The sequence below is a fragment of the Bubalus kerabau genome, chromosome 21, assembly GCF_029407905.1.
Source record: "Bubalus kerabau isolate K-KA32 ecotype Philippines breed swamp buffalo chromosome 21, PCC_UOA_SB_1v2, whole genome shotgun sequence".
Classification (NCBI taxonomy): Eukaryota; Metazoa; Chordata; class Mammalia; order Artiodactyla; family Bovidae; genus Bubalus; species Bubalus kerabau.
Genome location: NC_073644.1, coordinates 35,501,071 through 35,522,372, shown reverse-complemented (window position 1 = coordinate 35,522,372; position 21,302 = coordinate 35,501,071). Strand labels below are relative to the sequence as shown.

Below are 21,302 nucleotides of genomic sequence, written 5' to 3'. Positions count from 1 at the left end.
AAAAAAAAAAGCCTACCAAAGAATCATCATTAGAATGTTAGAAGCCAGAAGAAACTGGAATTGCATCTTCAACATACTAATGGTGGGGCTTCCCTGGAAGGCTCAGCAATAAAGAATCTGCCCGCCAATTAAGGAAACAGGGGGTTTGATCCCTGATCTGGGAAGATCCCACATGTTGAGGAGCAACTAAGCCCAGAAGGCACGACCACCAAGCCTACGTGCCACAGCTAGTGAAGTCTGCGCACCCCAGAGCCTGTGCCCCCACAAGAGAAGCCACCGCACTGAGAAGCCTGACACCATAACCAGAGCGCAGACCCTGCTTGCCACACCTAGAGAAAAGCCCACTCAGCGACAAAAGACCCATAGCCAGAAGTAAAAACTAAATAAAATTATATATTAAAAAAAAAAAAACAACGACGAATGGACAGTAACTGTAACCCAGCGGAGTCAAATAAGGATTTAGATGAGAGGGCAAGTTTGCTACTCACAGATCCTCAGTGAAAAGAGCTATTCAAAGGTTCGTCTCAGGAAAATCACTGAATCCAGAGAAGAATCCGATATAAAAACCAATGGCATTGTCTGTGGAAATCCCATCCGTTAAAGAATGCAAACTGCTCCCGAAGGGAGGGCTGACCGTTTCTTCCCTCTTTAAGTCCCTACAAGATTTCACTGATTTCTTTCACCAGTGTTTTATAGTTTCCTATATATAGGTCTTTTGTTTTTTTAGGTAGATATATTCCTAAGTATTTTATTCTTTTCATTGCAATGGTGAATGGAATTGTTTCCTTAATTTCTCTCTGTTTTCTCATTGTTAGTGTATAGGAATGCAAGGGATTTCTGTGTGTTGATTTTATATCCTGCAGCTTTACTATATTCATTGATTAGCTCTAGTAATTTTCTGGTGGAGTCTTTAGGGTTTTCTATGTAGAGGATCATGTCATCTGCAAACAGTGAGAGTTTTACTTCTTCTGGAGGAATCCAATCTGGATTCCTTTTATTTCTTTTTCTGCTCTGACTCCTGTGGCCAAAATTTCCAAAACTATGTTGAATAGTAGTGGTGAGAGTGGCCATCTTTGTCTTGTTCCTGACTTTAGGGGAAATGCTTTCAATTTTTCACCAGTTAGGATTATGTTTGCTGTGGGTTTGTCATATATAGCTTTTATTATGTTGAGGTATGTTCCTTCTATTCCTGCTTTCTGAAGGGTTTTTTTAATCATAAATGGATGTTGAATTTTGTCAAAGGCTTTCTCTATATCTATTAGGATAATCATATGGTTTTTATTTTTCAATTTGTTAATGTGGTGTATTACATTGATTTGCGGATTTTGAAGAATCCTTGCATTCCTGGGATAAAGCCCACTTGGTCATGATGTATCATCTTTTTAATATGTTGTTGGATTCTGTTTGCTAGAATTTTGTTAAGGGTTTTTGCATCTACGTTCATCAGTGATATTGGCCTGTAGTTTTCTTTTTTTGTGGCATCTTTGACAGGTTTTGGTATTAGGGTGATGGTGGCCTCATAGAATGAGTTTGGAAGTTTACCATCCTCTGCAATTTTCTGGAAGAGTTTGAGCAGGATAGGTGTTAACTCTTCTCTAAATTTTTGGTAGAATTCAGCTGTGAAGCCGTCTGGTCCTGGGCTTTAGTTTGCTGGAAGTGGGCTTTTGTTTGCTGGAAAGACAGCCTTCAGAATGGGAGAAAATAACAGCAAATGAAGCAACTGACAAAGAGCTAATCTCAAAAATATACAAGCAACTCCTGCCCCTCAATTCTAGAAAAATAAATGACCCAATCAAAAAATGGGCCAAAGAACTAAACAGACATTTCTTCAAAGAAGACATACAGATGGCTAACAAACACATGAAAAGATGCTCAACATCATTCATTATTAGAGAAATGCAAATCAAAACCACAATGAGGTACCATTTCACGCCAGTCAGCATGGCTGCTATCCAAAAGTCTACAAGCAATAAATGCTGGAGAGGGTGTAGAGAAAAGGGAACCCTCTTACACTGTTGGTGGGAATGCAAACTAGTACAGCCACTATGGAGAACAGTGTGGAGATTCCTTAAAAAACTGGAAATAGAACTGCCATACGACCCAGCAATCCCACTGCTGGGCATACACACCGAGGAAACCAGAATTGAAAGAGACACGTGTACCCCAATGTTCATCACAGCACTGTTTATAATAGCCAGGACATGGAAGCAACCTAGATGCCCATCAGCAGACAAATGGATTAGAAAGCTGTGGTACATATACACAATGGAGTATTACTCAGCCATTAAAAAGAAAACATTTGAATCAGTTCTCATGAGGTGGATGAAACTGGAGCCTATTATACAGTGAAGTAAGCCAGAAAGAAAAACACCAATACAGTATACTAAATGGCACCCCACTCCAGTACTCTTGCTTGGAAAATCCCATGGGCGGAGGAGCCTGATAGGCTTCAGTCCATGGGGTTGCTAAGAGTCAGACACGACTGAGCGACTTCACTTTCACTTTTCACTTTCATGCATTGGAGAAGGAAATGGCAACCCACTCCAGTGTTCTTGCCTGGAAAATCCCAGGGACGGGGGAGCCTGGTGGGCTGCCGTCTATGGGGTTGCACAGAGTCGGACACGACTGAAGTGACTTAGCAGCAGTATACTAATGTATATATATGGAATTTAGAAAGATGGCAATAACCCTGTATGTGAGACAGCAAAAGAGACACAGATGTATAGAATAGTCTTTTGGACTCTGTGGGAGAGGGCGAGGGTGGGGTGATTTGGGAGAATGGCACTGAAACAAGTATATTATCATATGTGAAAATGGATCGCCAGTCCAGGTTCGATGCATGGAACAGGACGCTCGGCGCTGGTGCACTGGGATGACCCAGAGGGATGGGATGGGGAGGGAGGTGGGAGGGGGGTTCAGGATGGGGAATACATGTATACCCGTGGCAGATTCAAGTCAATGTATGGCAAAACCAATACATACTGTAAAGTAATTAGCCTCCAAAAAAGTAAATAAATAAAGTGGGGGAAAAAAAAAGATTTCACTGAATTGTATGATCTGTATACTCATTAACTTGACAGAACAAATGTAGTACTTGTTTCTCCCCGAATTCAACAGAAATGTTATAAATTTATTAGCTAAATATGTTACTCATTTCATTCACTCAAAATGTGTGTGTGTGTGTGTGTGTGTGTGTGTGTGTGGAAGGGGGAGGGGAGGTTGGACAAGGGCCAAGGGAACACAAGCGCCTACTATGTGCTATGCACATAGTTTAGGTGCTGAAGATAATCAGTGAATAAAACAAAGTTCCTCCCTTTGTGGAGTTTATATTCCAACAGGAGAGGTAGACAGTCAACTCTGCGTACGCGCGCACACGCACACGCATGCACGCACACACACACACACACACACACACACACGAAGGTTGGTAAGTGACAAAGAGAAGAAAAACGCACAGCCAGAGATGCAGAGAGTCTGAGTCGGATGTTGAGATAGGACTTGGTATCAATAACGTCATGGCAGAAAGAGCCTACAAAGTCAAAGTGTAACTAAGATAATTTTAAAAGGAGGTGACTCACAAAGATGAGGAGGGTGAGTGGACAGACAGGCAGGCAGGACCATCCTGGGACAGAGGGCAAAGGGAGAGGGCAGTGGGAACTGGAGTCATAGACTAGGGCCCTGGGCCCATCGAGAGGGGAGTCCAGCCACAGGCAGACCACAGCCATGCCGGAGGGAGCCAGGTGACCCCAACCTACCCCTCCTCCCACCCTACCCCATCTCCTGACAAAATCTGTCAGCTGGAGCCAATCAGAGGGCCAAGGGCAAAGAAGCCCTAAGAATGCTCCTAAAGTTGATAGTGATCAAGGGCCCAGGGCATCAAGCAAGGTTCTGCTGGAGCAAGGGGGGTGGGGGTCAGGGAAAGTCCTGGAGAAAAGCCTTCCAGGCAGAAGGGCCAGCACACCCAGGCAGCTTTAAGGAAGAGCAAGGCCAGTGAGGCTGCAGAGAGGCAGGCAGGAGAGGAGGACAGAGAGGTGAGACAGGACAGGAAGACTCTGTAGATCATTAGAAGGGCTTCATCTTTGTCGCTAAGTGAGAAGACCTGGAAGCAAAGGGGTGTTCTGAGCTAAGAGTATCAACCCGCTAATGCTTTAGAAGGAGCCCTGGGGCAGGGACTGTAGGGACTCGGGTGGGGTTTGAGTCAGGAGGCTGTTTTAATAGCACACGAAGGAGATGAGGGTGGCTTGGGCTGGTATGGTAACAGTGAAGGCGCGATAAGAATCCTTACTCGAAGTCCAGAACTTTGACTAAAGTTGTAAGTGGGTTGAACACAAGTGCTTTTCAAGATTTTTTCTTTTCGGTAACTGAAAACATGATAATGTCTTCAACCAGGGAATTAGCAATAAAGTGCATGCATTAAACTTGGCATGTAAAGTAATGTATCTTTTTTGGAAAGTTACTTAGAAGTATATATCAATAGGTTCAAAAACATTAATATATTTTCACCCATTAATCTCATTGCCAAGAATCCTATGGTAATCAAGTGATGTGATCAAATATAAGTGTACCATACAACATTAGTTACAATGGTCAAAACCTGGCTATTACACCTAAGGCTAAATTTAGAGTTGTCGTGTAGAACAGATTGACTACATGGCCTTCAGGAAGTCTTCCAAAAGTTTTATAAGTTTGAGTGATTTTATTTATTTTTGTAACCAGGTTTTTGGTAAAGATCAAATTGTAGCAATTTCAGTACTGCATTCTTTACACCTTGAATGATGTGTTGTCCATGTCAGATACGTAACTTTGGTATTAATCCAGATAGAAATTAGGCTTAAGGTCCACTCATGAAAACGATAGTGACTCAGATAGTAAAGAATCTGCCTGCAATGTGGGAGACCAGGGTTCAATCCCTGCGTTGGGAAGATCCCCTGGAGAAGGAAACGGCTACCCACTCCAGCATTCTTGCCTGGAGCCCATGGACAGAGAAGCCTGATGGGCCAGAGTCCATGGGGGTCACAAAGGGTGTAGACACAACTGAATGACTAACACACACATGAAAACAAAAGTATTACAGAGGACCAAAAGACACAGTGTTTGGTCAAAAGTGTTCCACAGGGATCATGGGGAGAAGAACTGTAAATAAAGCTAAAAAATCAGTTTGTGATCAGGTTAAGAACATCCTTAAATGCCAAGATAAAAAGTTCGTATTTTATTCTGCAGTTTCAAGGACACTTAAAAGATTTTCTCAGGCAAAACCACATTTATAATCATTTTTAAACTGTAACTTTCTAAAATGAATCTGGCAGCAATAATGCAGTACTTCACAGCATTTGAATTGGAAGAGTTCCTGAAAGCCTTCTGATTCAACCCCCTTTAAGCATGGAATGCAGAGGGGGTTTCCCAGAAGGCCGGGAGAGTAAAGGGCAGGCGCTGCAGTGATCTGGACACAGGCGGCACAGAGTGGAACGTGTACCATAGAAGATGCAGTAAGAAAGAGGGTGGGAGTCTTAAAAGTTCACATTCATACAATTTTGTACCAAAACGTAAACCAACTAACAATCCCAACCACAAGATCTGGATTCCGTCCACAAACATTTTAGTTTTTCCTCTTGAGACGTCACTGGGAAACTATGTAGGCAGTTTGGGGTAGGATGTGTATCTATCAGCTTCCTTTAATAAAGCCCATGTGCCGGGTTAGTCTGTACAATCCACTGGCATTAAGAGCAGCCTCGGTGACCTTCAACGCTCTAACTCCATTCATGAAATTATCTCTATTTCTGAGGGTGTGTTCTATTTACCTACACCAGTCTTTCAGAAAATAATGTCTATAATCGTTCATGTATAAACCCACTGACTTTTACTGCAGATACATGAAACAGTGCTGTCAAATCACAAATATTTTTCAAAGTTTCCCAGACGTCACTGTGCAAAGTGAACGCACTCTTGGTACTGAATACCATGTATGTCTCTAAGAGCACAACTGATGCATGCCATTATTATGCATGCCATTATGAGTGGCAAGTCATACAGGTGACCTGAACCAAGACATCTGTCTCAAGGTTCAAAAGAAAAAAAAAGAAAAACAATTTGGTTGTAGTTCTGTTATAATTTCTTACTTTGGTCCAGATGAAAAAAAATAATCTTTACATTTCACCTCACTCTGCACAGTTTCTGTATCTTTTAAATGTTGTTAGTATCTCAGCTGAGTTTTGATGATTCTTGGTGAGGATGGTATTTTAAAAGCTCATTGACAGTCATAGTTGCATAAGTCTGTGACCATACTAAAAGCCACCAATACACTCCACATAGGTGAATTCTAGGCTTATGTGAATTAAATATAATGAAGCTGTTATTATTTAAAAGCCCATTGAGCATAAACAGCATAAGTAATAAAATATTCCAGTTGGCAGTTAATAATCAAAATGACTGCTACCCTTCCCAAGCTGTCATCACTCATATAAATAAGTGTTTGTTGAACTGAAGCAAAGTGATGCCTGAGGTACATCTGGACAGATACAGAACTTTTATGCTCAGTTTATTCTGATATCAACATACCTTCACCTTTCCCGGGCACATACAAACTAGATCATTATTAAAATTGATATAGTCATAATCTCATAGACAACTAAGTTGATTAAATTTTAGTGGAGTTATTTAAAAACATATCAGAGCTAAAGTCTAAAGCAACTGTTAAAAGTCTCAAGTCTAAGGCACAGGATAACTGTTTAATTTACAAAGTAATCAATTTTGTCTCAAAACCTAATTTGCATATTGAATTTTATATTGGGATTTTTGTATTTTGCATTGGGTTGTACTTTGATTGCTGGAGTACTTATAATTAACTCTTGGTAATTCATAACTAAAGAACAGTAAAGGTATAAAAATTTACCTTTGAAAAGGAGATTAATAATTAGAAAAGTTCATGTATACGTTCACAGAATGGGAAAAGACCAAGGCCTGGGAACTGCCAACCCCTTCATTTTACAGGCAGGGAAACTAAACCTCTGAGAAATTAACTGTCCTGCTTAAAAGTAACAAGTAATAAGTGGCAGAACAAGGATTCAAATCTAAGACAATTTGACTCCAAAACCCAAGTCTTCTGGGATTCGTAAACAGAACTCTCACTCCATAGCCAAAATGAATTACAGCCCCAGAAGGTTAACTTTGTTTTTCAAATACAATTCTGAATTCAAAACCAAAAATTATCTGTAATGTATAACCAACCAAAAGATGAACATCTATGATGATGGGTGTCTTAAAGAGTGGGGTTTTATTTTTTTTTTACCTTGAGCCATGTCACCCTCCTTGATCATCTTGAGAAAGTTGGAAATTTCTTTATCTAGTCTCTGTTGGCATATCTGTGCTTTCTGGAAAAGAAAACAAAAGAAAAGTTAAATACAGGATTTTTACAGTACATATGCTTTAATATTGCCATTGAAACTTTTTATCTCACAGGTTGATATACTGTAATAATCGAAACACGTTCCTAACAGAGAAAAGGGTGAGAGAAAATCACCTTAGAAACTGAATATAACCATGTACAGATTAATAAAAAAAATCTTCTAAATTTTAAATACATTCAACATGTCAAGATACTACACAACTGTATCAATTACTTCTAATAACTCATTACACAATATATATCTGAGGTTTCTGATTTATTCACACTTAGTAAGCTTGTTAAATTCATTGAGAAATTATAAAATGCACTCATTAAGAATATCTTTTAGAAATTGTTTTTGTTTGAAAAAATCCAGATGGTAGTAACATTTGGAAACCACAACCGGATTTTCATTCAGCAAATCTAAGTGAGCACAGCCCCCACATAATCAGACCAGCAGGATATTTTTTCAGTCAGTGAAAGCTTATAAAAATAAGGTAAAGCAGTCTTCCGTGTAATCGGAAATTTCTACATATTTAGATCCCTAAAAGAAAAACATACAGAGTTTCATGATGTAAACTGCATCCCATCTTAGTATAGATTTGTAAGTCCAAAAATGAAAAATCAGATAAATCTGTAATTCTGAAATAAGTTTTTTTTAGTTTCCCTTTAAAGGAAACTAAGAAGCAAGAATAAGAAGCAAGAAAATCATCACTGTAAAGTTGGTTGGTTATGGCAATAAGAAAATATTCTGAGAACCGTGAGCTTATCAAGATTATCATACTGTTGTAGGTTGAGTAATACATTAAGCCTATGAATTCTTCTCTGGTTGCTCAGTGGTAAAGAATCCGTCTGCCAAGCAGAAGACCAGGGTTTGATCCCCTAGAGAAGGAAATGCCAATCCATTCCAGTATTCTTACCTGGAGAATCCCATGGACAGAGGAGCCTGGTGGGCTACTGTCCAAGGCGTGGCAAAGAGTCAGGCATGACTGAGCACGCACGCATGAATCTTCTCTACTTTGTACTCCTAACATCAACTGGCTCATCACCCAACATTTTTACTCCCCCTAAATCAGATCTACGTGCCAAGGTGATACAGGTACGCATGCTTCCCACCTGATAAATCTTTCAGTGGTTCAACTCAGCTCAACCACAGCGGAATTAATCACGGTACCACATTCGTGACAGGCAATGTTCTCTTTAAAATGTACATTACTCCATTTTGAGAGCTCCAACAACATAAAAATGCGGTTCATTTTTTGCAGGGGAGGGAGATAGGAAGAATACCTACACTGTGCCAGTACCTTTCTGTGCCATCACAGAAACAGAAACGATATGCTGGATAATTCTTTCAGACACAGTCTTTAAATACACATTTAGGGCAAGAAAAAAGTCGATCAGGGGCCACTGAAAACATGTACCACACAACCAAATGTATCACTCATCATTTATTTATAGAAAATTGTCATTTCACTCTATACATATTTAATACCCCTGCCCATGCGCATCAATACTACTGTTTTCTGTCTCTCTTTTTTTTCTATGCTGAAAAGTTAGCTGGGTGCACAAAAGCAAACAAGAGCTTCATTTGCAGACTGTGAATCTATAATCGTAGTTCCTGTGGTTACAATTAAAGACAAGAAACATTCTCCTGCATCATCCTCAAATACTTGAACTATATTCATCGTCCTTCAGCATCTCTAACAGTAAAAATCTTATCCTGATCCACAATTTACTTAAGAGTTACACGGTAGGTAAGCTGGAGAAGATTCCATCTACACATGCTATTTCATAGTTGTATACAAACAGGTATCTGCTATTCTAAACAATTAATATCGTTTAATTGATGCTAAGAAGCAGCAGTAGTTATAAACACAATTTTTAAAAATCCACATTCTCCAATTTGTTATCAGTTCCTCTTAGTGGCTATTGGTTGCAGTACAAAAACCGAAAAATCTAATAGTGTGTGTGTACTCAGTCTCAGTCATGTCTGACTCTTTGCCACCCCCATAGACTGTAGCCCGTGTCTGTCCATGGAATTCTCCAGGCAGGAATACTGGAGTGGGTTGCCATTTCCTTCTCCAGGGGATCTTTCCGACCCAGGGATCGAGCCAGGGTTTCCTGCATTGCAGGCAGATTCTTTACCGTTGGAGCCACCAGGGATTGAGGAAGGTTAATGTTCATACGTTCTTCACAGAGCCCAGCATGGTGTCTCACTGACTTCCATGCCACACACCTTATGTCAGGGACTCCTTAGGTTTCCATGTTTATTGACCCTACTTAAATGAGCTCCCATGTGAGCAGTGTTCTAATAGCTGAAGTGTGACAGTATTTTATACCCAGGATACCTGGGCACAGAGCCCAAGAACAGGAGCACACCCACAGACCTCGGCCACAGAGGGTGGCAGACGCCTGGGTGAGCAGCTGGGCTCCACTCAGGACACAGGTCTCCTGCTGCTACTTCTTCCCATCCAGAGTTCTGCTGTTGGTTTTAAGTTGATGTTAAATTGCTTTGTCCATCCTGACATAGGAGACAGTTCAAAACTGTGTATCAAAGGAGTAGGTATCTATGGAGGAGTGGCTAGGATAGCAGAGAGGTCATTAATTTCAGCCTGTTTGCCACATACAGACAATCCCATAGTTGGTTAATTGAGAGCTGAAGCATAAGCAGATATAAATTACTATATACAAAATAAAAAATAAGGTCCTACTGTACAGCTCTATACATGGACATCACCAGATGGTCAACACCGAAATCAGATTGATTATATTCTTTGCAGCCAAAGATGGAGAAGCTCTATACAGTCAGCAAAAACAAGACCAGGAGCTGACTATGGCTCAGACCATGAACTCCTTGTTGCCAAATTCAGACTTAAATTGAAGCAAGTAGGGAAAACCACTAGACCATTCAGGTATGACCTAAATCAAATCCCTTAAGATTATACAGTGGAAGTGAGAAATAGATTTAAGGGCCTAGATCTGATAGATAGAGAGCCTGATGAACTATGGAATGAGGTTCGTGACACTGTACAGGAGACAGGGATCAAGATCATCCCCATGGAAAAGAAATGCAAAAAAGCAAAATGGCTGTCTGGGGAGGCCTTACAAATAGCTGTGAAAAGAAGAGAAGTGAAAAGCAAAGGAGAAAAGGAAAGATATAAACATCTGAATGCAGAGTTCCAAAGAATAGCAAGAAGAGATAAGAAAGCCTTCTTCAGTGATCAATGCAAAGAAATAGAGGAAAACAACAGAATGGGAAAGACTAGAGATCTCTTCAAGAAAATCAGAGATACCAAAGGAACATTTCATGCAAAGATGGGCTCGATAAAGGACAGAAATGGTTATGGACCTAACAGAAGCAGAAGATATTAAGAAGAGATGGCAAGAATACACAGAAGAACTGTACAAAAAAGATCTTCACGACCCAGATAATCACCATGGTGTGATCACTGACCTAGAGCCAGACATCCTGGAATGTGAAGTCAAGTGGGCCTTAGAAAGCATCACTACGAACAAAGCTAGTGGAGGTGATGGAATTCCAGCTGAGCTATTCCAAATCCTGAAAGATGATGCTGTGAAAGTGCTGCACTCAATATGCCAGCAAATTTGGAAAACTCAGCCGTGGCCACAGGACTGGACAAGGTCAGTTTTCGTTCCAATCCCAAAGAAAGGCAATGCCAAAGAATGCTCAAACTACTGCACAATTGCACTCATCTCACATGCTAGTAAAGTAATGCTCAAAATTCTCCAAGCCAGGCTTCAGCAATATGTGAACCGTGAACTTCCTGATGTTCCAGCTGGTTTTAGAAAAGGCAGAGGAACCAGAGATCAAATTGCCAACATCCACTGGATCATGGAAAAAGCAAGAGAGTTCCAGAAAAACATCTATTTCTGCTTTATTGACTATGCCAAAGCCTTAGACTGTGTGGATCACAATAAACTGTGGAAAATTCTGAAAGAGATGGGAATACCAGACCACCTGATCTGCCTCTTGAGAAATATGTATGCAGGTCAGGAAGCAACAGTTGGAACTGGACATGGAACAACAGACTGGTTCCAAATAGGAAAAGGAGTACATCAAGGCTGTATATTGTCACCCTGCTTATTTAACTTATATGCAGAGTACATCATGAGAAACGCTGGACTGGAAGAAACACAAGCTGGAATCAAGATTGCTGGGAGAAATCTCAGTAAGCTCAGATATACAGATGACACCACCCTTATGGCAGAAAGTGAAGAGGAACTAAAGAGCCTCTTGATGAAAGTGAAAGAGAAGAGTGAAAAAGTTGGCTTAAAGCTCAACATTCAGAAAACGATGATCATGGCATCCAGTCCCATCACTTCATGGCAAATAGATGAGGAAACAGTGGAAACAGTGTCAGACTTTGTTTTTCTGGGCTCCAAAATCACTGCAGATGGTGACTGCAGCCATGAAATTAAAAGACGCTTACTCCTTGGAAGGAAAGTTATGACCAACCTAGATGGCATATTCAAAAGCAGAGACATTACTTTGCCAACAAAGGTTTGTCTAGTCAAGCCTATGGTTTTTCCTGTGGTCATGTATGGATGTGAGAGTTGGACTGTAAAGAAGGCTGAGCGCCGAAGAATTGATGCTTTTGAACTGTGGTGCTGGAGAAGACTCTTGCGAGTCCCTTGGGCTGCAAGGAGATCCAACCAGTCCATTCTGAAGGAGATCAGCCCTGGGATTTTTTTGGAAAGAATGATGCTAAAGCTCAAACTCCAGTACTTTGGCCACCTCATGCAAAGAGTTGACTCATTGGAAAAGACTCTGATGCTTGGAGGGATTGGGGACAGGAGGAGAAGGGGACGACAGAGGATGAGATGGCTGGATGGTATCACTGACTCGATGGACTTGAGTCTGCGTGAACTCCAGGAGTTGGTGATGGACAGGGAGGCCTGGCATGCTGCGATTCATGGGGTTGCAAAGAATCGGGCACGACTGAGCGACTGATCTGATCTGTACAGCACAGGCAACTATATTCAATATCCTATATTAAACCATAATGGAAAACAGTAAGAAAAAGTATGTATGTATAACTGAATTACTAATGTACATCAGAAACTAACACAACACTGTAAATCAATTACACTTCAATTTTTAAAAAAGGACCAAAGCAGACTGCGTTCTAACATCAATAAAAAGAAACTACTGATACACACAACATTGTGGGTGAACGATGACAGCCACCAAAGAGACATATGGTGTGATTCCATGTAGCTGGAATCCTAGAGTGGACAAAGCTGACAAAGACCATGATGACAAAGCAGCTCAGTGGCTGCCTGAGATGGCGTAGAGGGCACTGTCTGGAAGGGGAATAGAGATCTTTTTGCAATGATGAAATCATTCCACACCTGGGTAGGAGTGACGGCTGTACAGGGTATTTGTCAAAACATATCAAACTGAAGACACTACAATGCCCTCATTTTACTACATAAAAATTGTACCTTAATGACATTAACTTTAAAAATAATGGATTGTAGAATCCAGATAACCTTCCTCTGCAGACAACAGCCAGCATCCTGAGCCCTGGAGCCCCATACTCATCTCCAAACTTTACAAACTCCAGCCAGATCCACTTCAAGGATAACCCCATACTCCATATATATATATGGAGTGTGTGTGTGTGTGTGTGTGTATATATATATATATATATATATATATATATATATGCTTGATTTCTTGTATGGGTATCACTCTATCAGCTTTGAGCTGATGTACACTCATCTTCCTGCATTCACTTTAATTAGGAATCATTTACTCTTCAGTCAATAAAGTCTGATATCACTTTCTCATATGTTTAAAATTTATCATCATCTGTTCATTACTTCTTATAACACAGGTATAGTTCAGAGCCTGTAAGAATCAAGAGATCCTCAATGAATAAAACCCCTGCTTTCCTAGTGCCACCCCAAATGTAAGCACCCATCCCAGTTTGATCCAAAAGAACTTTCTATGATGATGGAAACACTCTATATCTGCATTGTCCAAGGTGACAGCCACATGTGACTATTGAGCACTTCCTCAGTTAAGTCACTCAGTCATGTCCGACTCTTTGTGACCCCATGGACTGCAGCATGACAGGTCTTCCTGCCCGTCACCAACTCCCGGAGATTGCTCAAGCTCATGTCCATCGAGTCGGTGATGTTATCCAACCATCTCATCCTCTGTTGTCCCCTTCTCCCGCCTTCAATCGATCCCAGCATCAGGGTCTCTTCAAATGAGTCAGCTCTTCACATTAGGTGAGCAAAGTATTGGAGTTTCAGCTTCAGCATCAGTCCTTTCAAAGAATATTCAGGACTGATTTCCTTTAGGATGGACTGGTTGGATCTCCTGGCAGTCCAAGGGACTCTCCAGAGTCTTCTCCATCACCACAGTTCAAAAGCATCAATTCTTCGGTGCTCAGCTTTCTTTATAGTCCAAGTCTCACATCCATACATGACCACTGGAAAAACCATAGCCTTGACTAGACAGACCTTAGTTGGCAAAGTAACGTCTCTGCTTTTTAATATGCTGTCTAGGTTGGTCATAGCTTTTCTTCCAAGGAGCAAGTGTCCTTTAATTTCATGGCTGCAGTCACCATCTGTAGTGATTTTGGAGCACAGAAAAATAAAGTCTCTCACTGTTTCCATTGTTTCTCCATCTATTTGTCATGAACTGATGGGACCGGATGCTGTGATCTCAGTTTTTTGAATGTTGAGTTTTAAGCCAACTTTTTCACTCTCCTTTTTCACTTTCATCAAGAGGCTCTTTAGTTTTTCTTCGCTTTCTGCCATAAGGGTGGTGTCATTTGCATATCTGAAGTTACTGATATTTCTCCTGGCAATCTTGACTCCAGTTTGTGCTTCATCCAGCCTGGCATTTCACATGATGTACTCTGAATAGAAGTTAAATAAGCAGGGTGACAATATACAGCCTTGACGCAGTCCTTTCCCAATTTGGAACCAGTCTGTTGTTCCATGTCTAGTTCTAACTGTTGCCTCTTGACCTGCACACAGATTTCTCAGGAGACAGGTAAGGTGGTCTGGTATTTGCATCTCTTTAAGAATTTTCCACAGTTTATTATGATCCACACAATCAAAGTGTTTGGCATAGTCAATAAAGCAGAGGTAGATGTTTTTCTGGAACTCTCTTGCTTTTTTGATGATCCAGTGGATGTTGGCAATTTGATTCCTGGATGCTCTGCCTTTTCTAAATCCAGCTTGAACATCTGGAAGTTCATGGTTCACATACTGTTTAAGCCTGGTCTGGAGAATTTTGAGCATTACTTTTCTAGTGTGCGAGATGAGTGCAATTGTGTGGTAGTTCGAGCATTCTTTGGCATTGCCTTTCTTAGGGATTGGAATGAAAACTGACCTTTTCCAGACCTGTGGCCGCTGCTGAGTTTTCCAAATTTGCTGGCATATTGAGTGTAGCACTTTCACAGCATCATCTTTTAAGATTTGAAATAGTTCAGCTGAAATTCCATCATCTCCACTAGCTTTGTTCATAGTGATGTTTCCTAAGGCCCACTTAACTTGGTATTCCAGGATATCTGGCTCTAGGTGAGTGTTCACACCATTGTGGTTATCCGGGTCATGAAAAAGGTTATCTGGGTCATGTACATCTGTTTGTACAGTTCTTCTGTGTATTCTTGCCACCTCTTCTTAATATCTTCTGCTTCTGTTAGGTCCATACCATTTCTGTCCTTTATCGAGCCCATCGCTGCATGAAATGTTCCCCTGGTATCTCTAATTTTCTTGAAGAGATCTCTAGTCTTTCCCATTCTATTGTTTTCCTCTATTTCTTTGCATTGATCAATGAGGAAGGCTTTCTTATCTCTCCCTGCTATTCTTTGGAACTCTGCATTCAAATGAGTACATCTTTCCTTTTCTCCTTTGCCTTTCACTTCTCTTCTTTTCTCAGCTATTTTAAGGCCTCCTAGGAAAACCATTTTGCCTTTTTGCATATCTTTTTCTTGGGGATGGTCTTGATCCCTGCCTCCTGTACAATGTCACAAACCTCCTTCCATTGTTCTTCAGGTTGTCTATCAGATCTTATCCCTTGAATCTATTTCTTACTTCCACTGTATAATCATAAGGGATTTGATTTAGGTCATACCTGAATGGTGTACTGGTTTTCCCTACTTTCTTCAATTTTCAGTCTGAATGTGGCAATAAGGAGTTCATGATCTGAGCCACAGTCAGCTCCTGGTCTTATTTTTGCTGACTGTATAGAGCTTCTCCACCTTTGGCTACAAAGAATATAATCAATCTGATTTCAGTGTTGAACATCTGGTGATGTCCATATGTAGAGTCTTCTCTTGTGTTGTTGGGAGACAGTGTTTGCTATGACCAGTGCATTCTCTTAGCAAACTCTATTAGCTTTTGCCCTGCTTCATTCTGTACTCCAAGGCCAAATTTGCCTATTACTCCAGGTGTTTCTTGACTTCCTACTTTTGCTTTCCAGTCCCCTATAATGAAAAGGATATCTTTTTTGGGTGTTAGTTCTAAAAGGCCTTGTAGGTCTTCATAGCGCTGTTCAACTTCAGCTTCTTCGGCGTTACTGGTTGGAGCACAAACCTGGATTACTGTGACACTGAGTGGTGTGCCTTGGCGATGAAGAGCGGGCATTCTGTCGTTTTTGAGATTGCATCCAAGTACCATACTTAGCTTGCAAGATGGTGGAGAGAAGGATGTGTGCTCATCTTCTCTTGAGAGAACTCCAAAATTACAACTTCCTGCTGAACAACCACTGACAGAAGAATGTTGGATCCCAGCAAAAAAAAAAGATACCCAAGTCCAAGGGCAAAGGAGAAGCCCCAGCAAGACAGGAGGAAGAGCAAAATCGCATTTAGAATAAAACCCTATACCTGCCAGAGATGCTCGGAGGGCTCAAACAAAACCTTATGCGCACCAGGAGACTCCACAGAGACTGAGCCAGACCTGCCTTTGAGTGTTTGAGTATCTCCTGCGGAGGTACAGGTCAGCAATGGTCTGCCACAGGGGCAGGAGCTCCGGGTGCAGCAGACCTGCACCCGGCATAAGCCCTCTTGGAGGAGGTCACCATTAACCCCCTCCACAGAGCCTCCAGAAGTACACAGGACTGGGGAAACAGACTCTTGGGGAAACAAAACCTTGTGCGCACTAGGACCCAGGGAAAGGCACAGGGACTCCACAAGAGACTGACCCAGACTTGCCCATGAGTGTCCAGGAGTCTCCAGCAGAGGTGTGGGTTGGCAGCGGCCTGCTGCAGGGTTCGGGGCACTGGGTGTGGTAGTGTGTGCTTGGGACCTTTTGAAGGAGGTCACCATTATCTTCATTACCTCCACCACAGTTTGGCCTCAGGTCAAACAACAGGGAGGGAACATAGCCCTGCCCTTCAACAGAAAATTGGATTAAAGATTTATGGAGCATGGCCTCGCCCATAGGAACAAGACCCAGTTTCTCCCTCAGTCAGTCTCTTCCATCAGGAAGTTTCCATAAGCCTCTTATCCTTCTCCATTAGAGGGCAGACAGAAGGAAAACCACAACCACAGAAAACTAATCAAACTAATCACATGGACCACAGCCTTGTCTAACTCAATGAAACTATGAGCCATGCTGTATAGGGCCACCCAAGACCAGCAGGTCATGGTGGAGAGTTCTGACAAAACGTGGTCCACTGGAGAAGGGAATGGCAAACCACTTCAGTATTCTTGCCTTGAGAACCCCATGAACAGTATGAAAAGGCAAAAAGACAGGACACTCAAAGATGAACTCCCCAGTTTGGTAGGTGCCCAATATGCTACTGGAAAATAGCGGAGAACTAACTCCAGAAAGAATGAAGAGACAGAACCAAAGCAAAAACAACACCCAGCTGTGGATGTGACTGGTGATGGAAGTCAAGTCTGATGCTGTAAAGAATACTGCATAGGAACCTGGAATGTTAGGTCCATGAATCAAGGTAAATTGGAAGTGGTCAAACAGAAGATAACAAGAGTGAACATCGACGTTTTAAGAATCGGGAACTAAAATGGATTGGAATGGGTGACTTTAACTCAGATGACCATTATGTCTACTACTGTGGGCAAGAATCCCTTAGAAGAAAGGGAGTAGCCCTCAGAGTCAACAAGAGAGTCCGAAATGCTGAGCACTTGAAACGTGGCTAATTAAAATAAGGAACTAGGACTTCTCCGGTAGCTCAGTGTAAAGGATCCACCCGCCAATGCAGGAGACACAGGTTAGACTGCAGGTCACGGAAGACCCCACATGTTAAGGAGCAACTAAGCCCATGTGCTACAACTGTTGAGCTTGTGCTTTAAAGACTGAGAACTGCAACTTCTGAAGCCCACGCGCCCTGGAGCCCGTGCTCCGAGATAAGCGAAGTCACACAGTGAAAGCTGGCCCTCTGCAGCCAGACAGTAGCCCCCGCCTGCTACAACTAGAGCAATGAAGACCCAGTACAGCTACGAAAATTAAACTAAAAAAAAAGTTACTGGATTTTTCATTTAACTCTAATTCGTTTAAATGTAAATAGTTACATGTATCTAGCAGCAATCATATTAGACAGTAGAGTTCTATACCAACACCTGATTGAATTTCTCTTCCAGTTTTTATTTCTGAAATATTTTCAAGTTGCCATGAAGGCAACAACTGTAAGGCCAATATTTTTATGATTTGTCTTACACTTTTCTCCCTGCAGGCCAAACCTCAAGACAGTGACAGACTGGGGGCTCAGACAAAATGTTTTAAGTTTCTGAAGGCCCCTCATTGAAGAGGTACAATGGGACCAAGAGCATCATACGACACAGTCACTCTGCGTGGACACTCCCCTATCCCCCCCAATTTCTTCTAAGTCTACTTACTCGTTCAAAAGCCTGTTGAGGGAATGAGGTTAATTTTTGTTAATTCTGGTAGTTGCAGAACATTCCAGTCCGAGAGTTCCTCATTTCCTTTAGAAAGTCTATAGACATCTAGAATAGATCTATTTCACAAATTGGTCCCAGTATTTCTCTGCAACCTAAGAGTCCAAGGACTGAGGGTGTTCTGGAGCCAGTCTACCACAAGCTACAACTCAGGCTCGTGTCAGATTTTACCTTTTCTGACCAACCTCCAGAAATTGAGACAGAGGGAAGCATTCAACTTCTGCTAGAAAGTGATAAGTGTAAATCTGCAAAACCTCAAGTACTTAACACTGGCTGAAACTCTCACTGACTTCAGGTGCTATAAAATCTACAAGGCAAAAACCTCATGAGTTTAAAGTTATTATAAGAACTCAATATTCAACTAAGGAATAAAAGGTAGAGTTGTGCTTGATAACTCTAAAATTCGAAAATGAAGCTAAAGAAGAAACATTTCCTCAAGGAAGTTTTTTTTAATGATATGCAACTTAGTATGCTTATATTTTACCTGTAGCTTCCATTAAAAAGGTCTTAAAATTACCATAATCCTGGGAAAGAAGTTGTTGTGCCTTGTAAGCCCTTCCAGGTTTTATTATTTACCCTTTTGTTGAAGGTACATAAATAGGGAAGGATTTTTCACTTAAGGAACACTGATTAAAAGTTAAAATATTTAGCACAGTTTTATTTTTTACTTGTCTAACATGACTTTGGGTATAAATATTTAAACCTTCTTTATTTGAACAGGTAGATGTTACATGTTACTTTTGCAAAGTTCACCAATCTGAAAATTATGTTTATGGTTGTCATTTTACATATTCGACTTTAAAAGAGAAGGGGTGCTGGTAAGGCAACAGTCAACTTCTGGGGAATGTCTTCAACAAACATGGAAGGGCTCAAATTTTTTCATGTTCCATAAGATGATTAGGGATTCAAAATATCTGAATCTCTTATTTTAAGTTGATAGATCCTTAAGTCAATAAAACTCCTTAGATATTAGTAAACTTAAATTCACTAAAGTTGTTGACGTAGAAACATTCAAATTCTGCAATAAACTCATTTCATTTAAAAAAAGATTAAATTGCATAGGCAAATTTACATGTTCTGATATAATTATTTAAATCAAAACGCATTATCCTTTTGTAGTTCTAATTCTTCCAAACCCATTCATTCAAAAGGTACAGCCACAAAACTGATGCCAAGAAAAAAGATACCTATCTCAATTACTTATGTTGGTATGTCTCTGTGGATGAGGCATTGATGTCACTTCAGATGAGGCCCTCCCCATTCATCACTGACGCTTTAACCTTACCTCTAATCAAGGAAGTTAGAGATTACACGTGCTTTTAAATGAAACTACAGACCAGGGAAGGTATCACTATGGTTGCATTATTTAAACTCTGAAATATATAGTGAAGTCATAAAGGGCAGTAAGGCAAGCAATGCACGTCTCCCCTCCTGGCAGCAGTTTTCAAAGAGAATGACAATCTGATCACAGCATAAACATTTTAGCCAAAAAAGATATACGTAGGCACATGCCTATCATTACAGCCTATTTACAGAGATATTTGATCATTATTACCATAAGAGAGACAGTATAAGTAGCAGAAGAATATTACTAAAAGAGTAATACTATTTGCATTCTGGACAGAAATCTAAATTCAAAACCTCATATTAAGAAAAATATTCTTAGTAAAACCTGAGTGATAGAGTTAGCTGTACAGGTCAAGTTACATTTTCTACTTACCTCTAAGGATTCCTTCAAGTCTACAGCAGAAACTGCATCATCTTCTTCATCATCAGTCACTTGGTCTTGGGAACAGTAGTGTGTGCTGTAAGCAGAATGCTCTTCTATTGCTTCCAGCCAGTCCTGAGATAATCCAAGGATTTAAATAGGTGAAATACACTTTTAACTCGAAACACGTATTATGATAACAAACTGAAAAGCATAAAATTTACATGGAGGAAAAAAAATATTATGGCTTCAAAAAAACAAAGCAGAATACACCCAACAACGAAGTAATGATGCACGTCTCTCGTTTATAACATGTCTGGATAAAAAATTTTCCCAGTCCTTTAAAAAACATCATCTGTAAGTTTGCATATTCATTCATATTAATACTGAAACACATTATAAAAACAGAACAATGGGTGGAGAATTTTTCACTTAAGAATTATAGGTTCTCAATTCTGTTGAGTAAGTTATTGCATAATAATACATCTAGCAACAATTTACTAAGCTGCCATAAGCACAAGAAACTCAGATCATTTTAAGAGAGCCAAAAATTGCCCTGATGTTTTAACTTTTCAGTTCAGTTCAGTTCAGTCACTCAGTCGTGTCTGACTCTTTGTGACCCCATGAATCGCAGCACCCCAGGCCTCCCTATCCATCACCATCTCCCGGAGTTCACTCACACTCACGTCCATCGAGTCAGTGATGCCATCCAGCCATCTCATCCTCTGTCGTCCCCTTTTCCTCCTGTCCCCAATCCCTCCCAGCATCAGAGTCTTTTTCAATGAGTCAACTCTTCGCATGAGGTGGCCAAAATACTGGAGTTTCAGCTTTAGCATCATTCCTTCCAATGAACACCCAGGACTGATCTCCTTTAGGATGGACTGGTTGGATCTCCTCGCAGTCCAAGGGACTCTCCAGAGTCTTCTCCAGCACCACAGTTCAAAAGCATCAATTCTTCGGCACTCAGCTTTCTTCACAGTCCAACTCCCACATCCATACATGACCACAGGAAAAACCATAGGCTTGACTAGATGGACCTTTGTTGGCAAAGTAATGTCTCTGCTTTTCAATATGCTATCTAGGTTGGTCATAACTTTTCTTCCAAGGAGTAAGCGTCTTTTAATTTCATGGCTTTACTGTTTTTAAAAAATCAGTGATTTACAAAAATATAAATGTTTGCCCTAAAAATACCTACTAACTTCTACCTCATTTCTCACAGCATTTCTCAGGATGAAGTCTTACCCTTTTATGAAACGTTAGGACAGACATGGTTCGGATTGTTTAATGTTCTCTGCAAGGCAAAAGTTAA

General features: G+C 40.8%; 1 protein-coding gene across 9 annotated transcripts in view; it reads right to left on the bottom strand.

Moving 5' to 3' along the window:
- The window catches only part of OSBPL1A (oxysterol binding protein like 1A), a 228,779-nt gene that overhangs the window by 137,165 nt on the left and 70,312 nt on the right, over positions 1–21,302 (bottom strand). For all 9 annotated transcript variants that reach the window (XM_055559777.1, XM_055559775.1, XM_055559780.1 and 6 more), the window contains 2 exons: positions 20,006–20,128; positions 7,286–7,367 (listed from right to left, as the gene is read on the bottom strand). In XM_055559777.1, the coding sequence (XP_055415752.1) occupies positions 7,286–7,367; positions 20,006–20,128 (205 nt within the window). The remainder of the gene's footprint in view (positions 1–7,285; positions 7,368–20,005; positions 20,129–21,302) is intronic.